Source organism: Bison bison, unplaced genomic scaffold (assembly GCF_000754665.1).
Source record: "Bison bison bison isolate TAMUID 2011002044 unplaced genomic scaffold, Bison_UMD1.0 scf7180017864495, whole genome shotgun sequence".
NCBI classification, from domain to species: domain Eukaryota; kingdom Metazoa; phylum Chordata; class Mammalia; order Artiodactyla; family Bovidae; genus Bison; species Bison bison.
In genome coordinates, this window is record NW_011495054.1 from 3721500 (window position 1) to 3733601 (window position 12102).

A 12102-nucleotide genomic window follows, 5' to 3' on the forward strand; every position below is an offset into this window, starting at 1 on the left:
GAAGCCGCGGGGTCCCGAGCTTTTTGCGCCCCTCCCCCGGCCGGGTCGGGCCGCGCTCCCCTCCCGCTCCTCCAGGCCGATCTCAAGGGTTGGCCCAAGCACCCTGCCCCAGGGTCATCCATGCAAATAATCAAAGACACTGAGACTCCCTCTGCCGCTCAGTGTCGCGATCCTGGGGAAAAACCAGGCCAGATTTTTCAGCTCAGGAAACGCGGCGGTTAGCACATTGGTGGGTATAGCTCTAGAACGTTTTGACAAACATTAGCGTTACCAGCCTCCCGGCGGCTGCAAACTGCAAGGCGTCAACCAGATAACACATTCGGTTTTATTCGTGAGGATGCTCGTCTTCTCTGGTTGGTCCTGCTCCAGAGAGAGAGAGTGGTGCCTGCAGACTCCTCTTGGTCTTTACTGTGGTGGTTGTAATCATAGTACAGCGGCAACAGGGAGACCCCACTGGTCCCTGAGACCCCCTCTCCAAACATGGAGAAGGTAGAAAGGAAGGAGAAAAATATTGCCCACCAAGTAGGATGCCCCAGTTCTGTTTAGGGCCAAGTCTGGAGATAATTCCAGTGGTGGATCCTGAAATGTAAAATTGGAGGAAGGGACTCTTGAGGCCACCCAGGCCCCTGTTTGGTGTTAGGCGGGGCTGTTTCTCCCCCCATCTCACACCCTCCCCCACCACTTTCCTCTCGTCTTCATTGACTCCCCTTTGCACATTATCCAAACAAAGGACCAAGCCGGTGATTTTTCCTCCAGTTCTGCAAATGCTTGGTCTCTTCTTCTGCATCTCTTTGAACTTTTTTGGGGGGGGGGCAGAGAAGGGGTGGTTATTTGTATGTATGTTTATTTGTTTCTGCACTCCTTTCATTCAAAAATTACTGCCCAGACTTCCTTGGGGGCACCAATTCCCCAAACTTGCTTCACTTGCATGGAGGGGGCGGGAAGTGCCCTATGTAGAGAGTTAATTTATTAAGCAAACTTTATTAAGAATTCTGATTTACTACCCCGTGTGCTTTCGGTAGATTCCTGGAATATTACTGTGGCTTTTTCAGATGGAAATTGTCATTTTTGAAATGTTTCTTTTTAATGAAATCACTGGCTTCTTTTCAAAAACAGGAGTGAAAAAAAATCAGACCTTTTTTTGAGAGTCTATATAAGGAATGTAACTTTGGGGTGGAGAGTGGGGTTTTATGGAAACAAAGGGGGTTTGATTTTTCTTACCATCTCATTTTCTTTATTATTTTTAGATTATTCTAAATTCCATGCACAAATACCAGCCAAGATTACACATCGTGAAAGCAGATGAAAATAATGGATTTGGCTCAAAAAACACCGCGTTCTGTACTCATGTCTTTCCTGAGACGGCGTTTATTGCGGTGACTTCCTACCAGAACCACAAGGTAAGCCCAGGACCCAGGAACCAGCAGGCCTGGGGTCACCTGCTTGTTTGCATGAATCCGCAGGGGGCTTCTGCTAAAACCTTAAGCCTTCTGGACACCTTTATTCCACCCTACAGTGGGCACCAACTTCTGTCCAGGGGGCTGAGGCAGGAACAGAGCTGCAGCCCAAGGATCGCAGCTGTTTGTACTGTATTCACAGGCTTGGCATGAAAGCCATACTCCCACACACTAAATGGAAATTGTCAAACCATAGCTGACCACCTGGTATCAACACTTATCCTCAAATGCAACAAGAAGTCATCCGCCTGCAGTGGTGGAAAGATCAGTGAAAAGAAAGGTCCCCTCACTGACGGGCTCGGTGCCCTTGGGTGGGGAACCTGGTGCCACCCTGCCTGGGGCCACCTTTTCTGTGGGGGGGGTGTGTCGGTGTCCTTTCCTCCTCTACTCTTGCCTTTTGGATGCATTTCAGCTCCCATCGGGGGAGGTGGCTGAGTTGCTGGAAACCTTGAGCTTGGACCTTCCCAGACGCTTTCTTACTTGTTTCGGTAATGACTGACCCCAAAGTACATACTCAAGCAAGACTAGCATTGCTAAAAGAAAAGCAAAAACTGAGAAACTTGTGTCACCAGCTGCCTGAATTGAAGTTCTGGGGACTTAAATAAGATCCTGCCAGGACACAGCCTGGTTTGGGGAGATGTGCACAAGGCCAGCTCATTGTTTCTGGTGGCTGCAGTGTTGTGTAGAGGTGGGATGTTGCAGATGGCTTGTGTCACCGTCAGAACCCCACACTGTTTGAAATTCAGGCCCCAGTTTGGTCCTTCAAAGCTTGACAGTGATGCTAGAATAAGATGCCTCCCTAACTGCAGGTCAGGGGGTAGAGATCTTGCTTGGGAGAAAGGGCTCATCTTGACTTGTCATGGTTCATGTCTGTTCTTTAGAAACCCAAGTGCCCATAGTGATAGTGATAGTGAAGTCACTCGGTCGTGTCCGACTCTTTGCGACCCCATGGACAGTAGCCAACCAAGCTCCTCAGTCCATGGGATTTTCCAGGCAAGAATACTGGAGTGGGTTGCCATTTTCTTCTCCAGGGGGTCTTCCGGACCCAGCAGTAAAGAATCTGCCTAATGCAGGAGATGTGGGTTTGATCCCTGGGTGGATCAAACTCGGGTCTCCCGCACTGCAGGCAGACGCTTTACCGTCTGAGCCACCAGTGCCCATGGATTCATCTTATTGGCCTGGATATTATTGGCGTGGGGAGGGCAGGACTGAATGATTCCTAAACCTCGATATGGAAAGATCTGGAAGCGGGAAAGGCAAAATATAGAGGCTGGGGAGGCATCGCTGCCCCGCTCCAGGGTGGTAGACTCTTAGGAATATTGTGAAGTGATTTGGGGTTAGGGGCTGTGGGAGGGGAAAGTGGTGAGGGGGTCCACATGAGATCAGTGAGGGCGGGTCATGTGGATGACTTACGGAGGTGGACAGGGAGCTAGGGTGCCCTCCCCCTCTACAGCGCCCACCCCTCCCCCATCTGCAAGAGAAAAGTGGGGTGGGGGGAGGCTGCAGAGGCTGTGGAGCCAGGCTGGAGAGGCCAGGTTACAGTGAGAGATGGGCTTAGCACCCTAAAGCCTCCAGTCACCCCTTGAAGGTCATTTCATGCAGGCTGTGTGTCGGCTAATCCCCACCCCCAAGGAAGCCAGGGCAGTTACGAAATGCTGTGGGTAATCTCCAAATTCAGATTGTCAGTGACCAAGCCAAGCTGTGATGGATGGTCCCTTGCAGGCCACACGGCCTGTTTGGGATCCCAGGCCTTGGCAAGCTTCCTTTCAGCAGAAAACGCACTCCCTCCTATCCGCTAAATGTGATTACTTTTTAAAGGAAAAGAAGAACTTTTTATGTTATTATTTAAAAAAAATTTCTACCCACTTTAACCAATAAGAGAAAAAAAACGGTAGGGTCAAGTGCCCTGAAAGTTGCTATGCTGTTTCAGGCTAATTTGAGTCTGGCTGCTAGAAACCTGTTTCCTCTATGGCTGCTGTAAACCTATGTTTAACTTTGTGGTGATGGCTACAGGGGAAAAAAATGAAAAAAATAGCAACCAGAACGCTCAGTTCCCCATATGTGTGTGTGTGTGTGTATATATGTGTGTATGTGTGTGTGTGTGTGCGTGCTTAGAGCTTCCTAGTCTTGACACAGGGCCCAAAAATATGTTGAATCTTTTTTTTTCCTGCCAGGAAAACCCAGGTTCATCCAGAGAGAGGGGACAGGAAGTGATAGACATATGAAAGCGGCCTGGTAAAGAAACACATGAGTGTTCAGGTCCTTTGGGAGAAATCCCCAAGCTTTATATATTAATAGCAAAGATCTTAGGGATTCCTCAGGAATGGATAGATTTGGGGGACCACACAATCTTTCTCTGTTTATAGCTTTGTTGACGTGTAACTGTCATATGATAAACCACACTATTTGAAGTATTCAATTAGCTATTTGGCATATGTGTATGTCCATGAAACTGTCACTGTAGTTACTTGTGAACACACTCAACACCCTTTAGATTTTATTTATTTAAAGGTCTTCTTCAATGCGCATATTTGCTCATCTATGTGTGTGGAGTGCCTGTCCAATGGGGTGTGTACATGTAAGTTTTGAACACAATCTAGGAGATTGTGTATCTAAATGCTCATGGGTCCCAAAACGTGAGTTCCCAAAGATGCATTTGAATATATGTGTGTTGGTTTTTTTTTTTTTTTCCGCTGGTTTTTTCTTCCAGTTTTATTGGGATATAATTGACACATGTACTGTATGAGTTTCAGGTGTACAGCATCACACTTTGACTTAATGTCATGAAATAAGGACCGTGATCAGCTGAGTGATGAATATAGGTGTATTTGAGGATCACACAGGAATTACTGATTTTCTTCATTGGTTGAGCCAAGAAGCCAGGCTGAGCTATACATACAGGGGGTTTTTTTTGTTTGTTTTTGTTTTTTTGAGCCAGCCTGGCATCCATAAGAAGGATTTCAAGCGCTCAAGGAGATGACTTTCAAGCACTCTCTCCTGCATGAGGTTTTCCCCACTTTTGAGTTATCAAGTACCAATAACACCTATTTTCTTTGTCAGGAGAAAGTCTAAAGCAGTGTATTTTTCCAGTTGCATTCAGGCCCCTGCAGACATGCCCCACGTGGATATATGATGTGTGACTTAAATAAGTGGGGCAGTTGGGTTGACTGTGATTTGTGGGCTCTGTTTTGTCACTTTATTGTCCCACCTGGATAGGGTGTTGAGACTCTTGGCTTTGTGGGTAAAAGCCACCTGGGCTGTTCCTCATCCTCGTGTGTTAGTGTCACAATCTGGCAGTAGATGCTTGGGTTCAAATCTATCTGACTTGGGCAAATTATTTAACTCAGTTTTCCCCATCTGTAAAGTGGGAATAAGAAGAGATTTTTTTTTTTTGGTTATTATCATGGTGGGGATTAAAATAAGCTAATCCATGAAACGTGTAATCATGCAGAGCCCGGGTAAAGAGTCAGCACAGGTTGTTAGTGATGAGTCATGATCGACTTCATAACTGATCAGTTAACAGTAACAGGGCAACTCCATCCAAAACACAGGTTCTGGAAATCTCTTTGCCTATCCTATTTTAGAATCTGAAAAGCTGAGATTTTTAAATAAGCTCTTATTACTGTGGTTGAAACACAACTACAACTACTTTGTGGTCTAATTGGTTCATTTCCTGATTGTTCTGTCAGTCCAAGGACAGTTTGTCTGGCATTATGCTTTGGAAAGAAAAGCAGTCTATGTGATTGAATTGCCAGGACAGTTTGGAATAATGTGGTTGTTCAATGGCAAAGTCCTGTCTGACTCTTTGCAACCCCATGGACTGCAGCATGCCAGGCTCCTCTGTCCTTCACTAGCCCCTGGAGTTTGCTCAAATGCATGTCCATTGAGTCAGTTGGAAAAATGCGAGCCACCAAGTTTTGTCCCAAAGGGCTTAGTGCCTCCAGACTGCTCTTTGCATGCAGGTACCAGGTGGAGGCAGGTATGTGGCAGGCTTCATTTGTTACACTGCCATCACACACCTGTATACCATGGGGTTCCTAATGACACGGCATATTTCCTGAGCCCAGCTGTGATCCCAAGCTGGATTTGGGGGTTATTTCCCCAGATGGTTGACAGCTTGAAAAAGATATTTAAACACTCGAATCTTCCCCAGCGACGCTCACTCTGTGAAACAGGTTTTTGTAAGGTTTGTGCCGCAGTTGTCAGCAGCTCCCAGGGCAATCCCTAGAAATATTTAGGTGTTAAAAAAAAGGTCACATGGGCATTTCATTTCCCCGCTTAGGCAACAATGGCTTTGTATGCAAGCGTGTCTCTCCCTTCAATATTAACTTACTTTGCCATTAAAAGGCATTTTCCTCCTGTTTAAATCATTGTGTATGGAGCCTGTATTTATGAGGTATGAGCTCTCTGGTCAGGACCAGGAAATGAACCCCTAATAGAGAGACATAATTAAGATTTTTGGCCCTCGCGAGGGTTTTTTTTTATTTTTTTTTCCCCAAAAGCGAGAATTCACAACAATTATTCTCATTAATTTTTACAACCTCTGTCTCAGTGGTTGGACCTGGCATTTATATTTGTTTTTCTCCCCATCAGGCCCCTCCCCCGGATATCCGGTTTTATGCTGATTTTGGAGGGAGTACGTTAGTTATGACGCATGGAAATCAGTTTCAGTGGAGCCTTTGGGTAGAACTCAGACATCCAGGTGTATTTGTGCCTGTGAGTGACTAGCTCCACGTTAGGAAGGGAATTTCATAGACAGAGTTATGGTAAATGAGGGAACTAGTATGAAATAAGATAGACATTTTCACCGGCCCCTAAGCTTACATGTTAAGATTTCTCAGGGGTAATTCTTGCAACCATAGCCATCTATCCTCAAATCTACAGAGCAAGGTAGATAGGTAAGATCCACACATCTCCGTGTATGTCTCACCAATTGTGCGCATCTCTGACAGCATATTTTTGGGAGGTATGGTATAAGAACAAGAATTCTTTTTCTGTTTGAATTCTGTTTGAGGTGCAAGGGATTTCATAGACAGGGTTATGGTAAATGAGAGGACTAGTATGAAATAAGATAGGCATTTTCACCTGCACCTAAGCTTACTTCGAGCAGAAGTTTTTTTTGAGCAAAAGATTTTGCTGATAAAATACCAAAACCCACCCTTTTCTTTTTTTTGCTCTGAGTAATTTTTTTGTGTGGAATAGCGATGTCATGGAATAGGCATTAATTCAGCCCAGTTGCCCCACCCCTATTGTCTTATTGTTCTCAGTATTTTCAGGAGCTGGCTTCTGTCTCCGATGGGTGGGTGAGGGGCATAAAAATCGGGATAAGGGTTCCCTCCACCCTTTTTAAAAATGATCTAATTTTTACTCAACATTTTGAGAATTTCTCCCTCCTACCCCTCACCATTAAAAATGCTTTATGTTTTTATGGTTGCATTTTGCTGTCATAAAACTGGTGTGAGAAAGAAAGCCCCGCTAGGTGATGGGGCTGAGTTGAGGAGTGCACATGTTCAAGATTGTTATCCAAAAAGACTTTGTATTTAAAAAAATTTTTTTTTTATTGAGATAAAGTTGATTTACAGTGTTGTGCCAGTCTCTTCTGTTTTCCAGAGAGGTTTTACAGATGTTTCTATGTACTCTGAAGAGTTGATTCGAAGTCAGAAAGTTGCAGGAATGGGTTACCATGTTAAAAATAAAAGGAAGGAGAAGGGAACGTGTATACATAGACATCCCCACGCGTAGTTTAAAAGTTTTAAAGTTGATTTTATTTTTTTGGAACAGTTTCAGGTTCATAGTAAAGCTGAGTGGGAAGCAGAGCCTTGTATAACCTCTGTCCGCTTCCCCCAACCATTTACAACCTCCCCTACTAACAGCACCCCCCACCCCCAACCTCAGAGTGGGACACATGATACCACTGATGAACCTGCATGGACACATCATCACCCAGGGTCTGTAGTTTGCCTTCGAGCTCACTCTTGGTGTTATAGATTGTGGGTTTTTTTTTTTCGGTTGTGCCATGCAACTCATGGGACCTTACTTCCCTGACCAGGGATCACACCTGTGTCCCCTGCAGCGGAAGCTCCAAGTCCTAACCCCTGGACCACCAGGGAATTCTCTAGATTCTGTGGGTTTAGACAAATGTGTAATGACACGTCTTCACCGTGATGTATCCCACAGAAATCATTTCATTGCCCTAAAAATCCTCTATGCGTCTCTTGTTCATTTTCCCCTTCCTCCTAACCCCTGGCAACTGCTACTCTTTTTGCTGTTTCCCTAGTTTTGCCTTTTCCAAAATGTCATAGTTGGAATCACATAACATTTAAAAAATGTTAAGTTTATATATATTTTTATTGTGAGCACACAGACTCATATATAGTAATTTTATATTCATGACAGAGTCCTGGGGTTAGAAGGAAATGCTGTAAGACCATGTCTAGCAGAAAACAGAATGTTCTTGCCCCCAAATGGACAAATCTGTACATTCATTAATTATGCCTAGTTTCTCAAAGCAACTTCTTGGTTTCTCGAAGTCTGTAAAGATGCTACTGGGGGGTAGAAAAGATGGCTCTGTGCGGATCTGAAGATGATGGAACCATAGGAAAAAAATCTGTTCTTGTTCTAACTATCTTTCTATTCATCTACTACAGAAAGGGAGACTTACCTCGGTACTGGTTTATGTTAAATACTTCCGTAAAAGTGTCAGATTTTCCTTTGCAACAAAGGGAAGGCTGGCCTTCAGTGTGGAACTTTCTAGGGGTACCAGTAGAGAGAATTTGATACACTTGTTATCTTTGTATTGACTTGCAAGTGTTTCCACTTTGACATATAGAAAAGTGATATAGTATATTTATAAAATAGATTTACATAAAAAGTGCTTGATTTTGGACACATCCACAGTGGTCTATTTAAATGGATAACCAACAGGGACCTACTGTATAGCACAGGGAGCTCTGCTCAATGTTACATGGCAGCCTGGATGGAAGGGGAGCCTGGGGGAGAATGGACACATGTATATTTTATGGCTGAGTGCCTTCTCTGGTCACCTGAAATGACCACAACACTGTTAATTGGCGATATTCAAATACAAAATAAAAAGTTTTAAAAGAAGAGAATCATTAAGAAGCCAGTAGAGGAAGAACAATGAAATAATACAAATATAAATAATCAATCCAAGTAAGACCAAAACTATGAAAGAATAAATAAAAAATAGTAAAAACAGAACATAATTATGACTACCTTAAATTTTAATCAGTAATTATAATTCAGTAGTTAAATTGAAAATAAACAGAATACTGGGCTTCCCTGGTGGCTCAGTGGTAAAGAATCCATCTGTCAATGCAAGAGATGTGGGTTTGATCCCTGGAGAAAGAAATGACAACCCACTCTAGTATTCTTGTCTGAGAAAATCCCATGGGCAGAGGAGCCTGGTGGGCTACAGTCCTTGGGTTTGCAAAAGAGTCGGACACGACTTAGTGACTAAACAACAACAAACAAATACTAAGAAGTAAAAAAAGTGGTTTGATTTAATAAAAATATTAAGCAGATTAGTAGACCAAGACTATATAGGTATAATAATGATGAAGTGATTTTTGAATGACCTCTGATGAACACTGCCTTGGTGTCTGTAAAGTGATCTGATATATAAAAATTCAATTCACACACAGTTTTTGGGACATACTTCTGGCAAACTTCATAGGGATGTACTCTTTTACCTAGATCTGCTACTATACATTCATGCTAACAGAATATGTTGATGATTTCAAGAATATGTGTGATGGACCTTGAACCAAAAGACCCCGTTCTATCACTGAGTTTTAGACATGGCAACAAAAATTTCCCAGAAGAGGATTCTTTCTTCCTTATATAATTAAAGAGGTTTGTAGCTGTTAGGTAGCTCTTGTATATATTATAATTCCATATGTTGGTCTTTATTTAATTAGACACCCTCCTTTTCACTGGAACTAGCAAACTCTGTGAAAACTATGAAATGAATGTGAAATGAGGCATAATAGGATTTTGAGAGCAATAATCAAGTCCTTCCCAATGGAGATTGCCACGCTGCAGGAAACTGACATCGTGTCAACATGGTACAATTTTCCAAGGGGGTGGAGGACCAAGTGTTGAGGTCTGCATTGTGTTTGAAACACAAAATGCTATGATTGAGACAAAAATGCCAATCCGGCTGGAATGATGCAGAGTATGACTCCAATTAGTGGGCAAACTGAAACCAGGTTTTTGTCCCCCCTTTTATAGACAGTCTGATCTAGGACATTTTTCAGAGCCTCATTTTGAATGCAGTGATGGGTCCTGTTGACATGACGGGCTTAATTTGCTTCTTTGGGTTGCCAGAGACTGTGTTTCCATGACACTTATCATTCGCTGGGTCACCAGGCGGTTTTATAGCAACCAAGTGAACACGGAACTCTCTCTCTCTGCTTCCTACAGATCACCCAGTTAAAGATTGAGAATAATCCCTTCGCCAAAGGATTCCGGGGCAGCGATGACATGGAGCTACACAGAATGTCGAGAATGCAAAGGTAAGAAAGTGGGATCCTTGGCTCCCCGCTCTCTGCATCCCTTGCCCTTCAATAGCCCAGGTGAGCCAGCAGCCCCGGAAGACCAGGCACAGAGAAATGGGGCCTTGTTGCCATCGAGAGAAACGAGAATGAGCCTCTGGAATCCCACTTTCTGATAAGCCTTTCACTGTTGCCCACCAGGCTTCTCTGTCCATGGGACTCTCCAGGCAAGAATACTGGCGTGGGTTGCTGTGCCCTCCTCCAAGGGATCTTCCTGACCCAGGGGTTGAACCTGTGTCTCCTGCAGCTTCTGTGTTGTAGGCGGGATTTTTATGGCGTAAACCAAACCCTCCATGTGGTCTCCTCTATCAGACGCTCTGGAGCGTGTAGATTTGGGGAAGACTGTGTATGCGGGGACTTGACCATTTGCATCTGCCCACGGAGCAAAAGCTACAATTTTCTCCTCTTTCTCCGCTGTCTTCCTCTCTAGTGAAGTCCTCTCTCTCTTTCTTCCCATAAGTCACCGCCGATGAATGATTTTCTTTTGGCAACAGCTCTTGGTAAATGAAAGGGGAGTTAATGGCTTGATTTCCGTGGGGTGATATACAGACTTGACGTGGCCTCCCAGGCATGGGGCGGGGATGGTGGATTAGAAGCTGGTGATAAAAATGGTTTGGTCTTTTTACATATCCTGTGGTCTTGGTTGCTGATATGATGAATAGGAGGGGCTGTGGCAAATGGACATAGTGGGAATTCGGTCTGATTTGAAACGATTGTACAAGCATTGCCAATTTTGTCGAATATTCTCTTGGTAGAGTTCCAAAATAACTTACCATATGGCAAGAGAATTCAAGATGCATTTTGTTCCTTTTGACCAAGAAATGTTGTTTTTTTCTTTCCATTTTGGTGGGTTTAGCATTTCAAAATAAAATGAGGTCATTTAGGAAGCTTAGCCTTATCCTTTCTGGAAAACCCGAAAAGGGAGAGTTGGGCAGATGGACACATGTACTCATTCAAAGGAGGACAAGAGACCCAAGAAGAAGAGGGAGAGAAAGGTCCCAGAGCTTTGTGGTTTAAACGTTGGGTTTGGAAATAACATGCTGTAGAAATCTTTTTCAGATAGTGGGCTTAGCAGATCTAATTTTGCATGCTTTTAAAAAATAAGTATGTCATTATCTTCAGGTCGAACAGGTACACCAGACTCATATGAATTCCTGTATTAATAACTGATTTCCTTCATGATGGTGGACTTGTAAGATGCTTTATGTGGTGAAAATAACGAAGTCCTTAAATTATTATTTAGAAACATTTTTAGCTTTACGTGTCTTCACTTGGAAGTTGGAGTTGAATTTAGCCTGTGGTCGGTGGAAAAGTTGATAACAAACATCGCTTGAAGGTGAAAGAGGCCAAACTATTTTCAGCTGTCGGCTCAGGGACCCACGTGTTGTTTATATGGTGTCTAAACCCCATCCTGTCCTGATGGTCATCTTGTCATCATGGCAGCTTAGCCACTGATGGACAGTCTCATCTTGGTCATCCTGCAGGTAGGGGTCCAGGCTGTGCAGCTGGGGACTGAAGGGTTTTTTCCATCCCCTACTTCTTCCCCCCTTTCCATCAGGTCCAGGGCAGGTGGGATTATGGGTTTAAGGTATTGCAAGTAGCCCCCTCAATTTTACCCGGTCATCTGGTCTCAGAGGTGCTACCTTCTTATCATGTCTCACAGTTCACCTCCTTTCTCCATCTAGGCTGCCTTTCCACCAGCAGCCTCACCTGCCACAGCCTCTAACCTCTTTAGGCCTGACACCAGCTCTGTTCCCCTCCCAGACATGTTCCAGGCAGCTGCCAAAGACATCTTGTCCCTGTGCTTGGTCGCTCAGTCGTGTCCAACTCTTTGTGGCCCCATGGACTCTAGCCCACCAGGCTCCTCTGTCCATGGAATTTTCCAGGCAAGAACACTGGAGTGGGTTGCCATTTCCTTCTCCAAGGGATCTTCCCGACCCAGGAATGGAACCGGGGTCTCCTGCATTGCAGGGGATTCATTACCAGCTGAGCTACCCAGGGAAGTCCAAAGACATCTTTGTACAGCACAAATAAGACACATTTCTTCACAGCGTCAAACACTCCTATTG

At 44.2% G+C, this 12102-nt stretch overlaps 1 protein-coding gene across 2 annotated transcripts in view; it reads left to right on the forward strand.

Annotated features, from left to right (window-relative positions):
- TBX5 (T-box 5) overlaps positions 1–12102 on the forward strand; it is a 52506-nt gene that overhangs the window by 12172 nt on the left and 28232 nt on the right. For both annotated transcript variants that reach the window (XM_010828559.1, XM_010828560.1), the window contains exons 6-7: positions 1248–1400; positions 9903–9994. In XM_010828559.1, coding sequence (XP_010826861.1) covers positions 1248–1400; positions 9903–9994 — 245 coding nt within the window. The remainder of the gene's footprint in view (positions 1–1247; positions 1401–9902; positions 9995–12102) is intronic.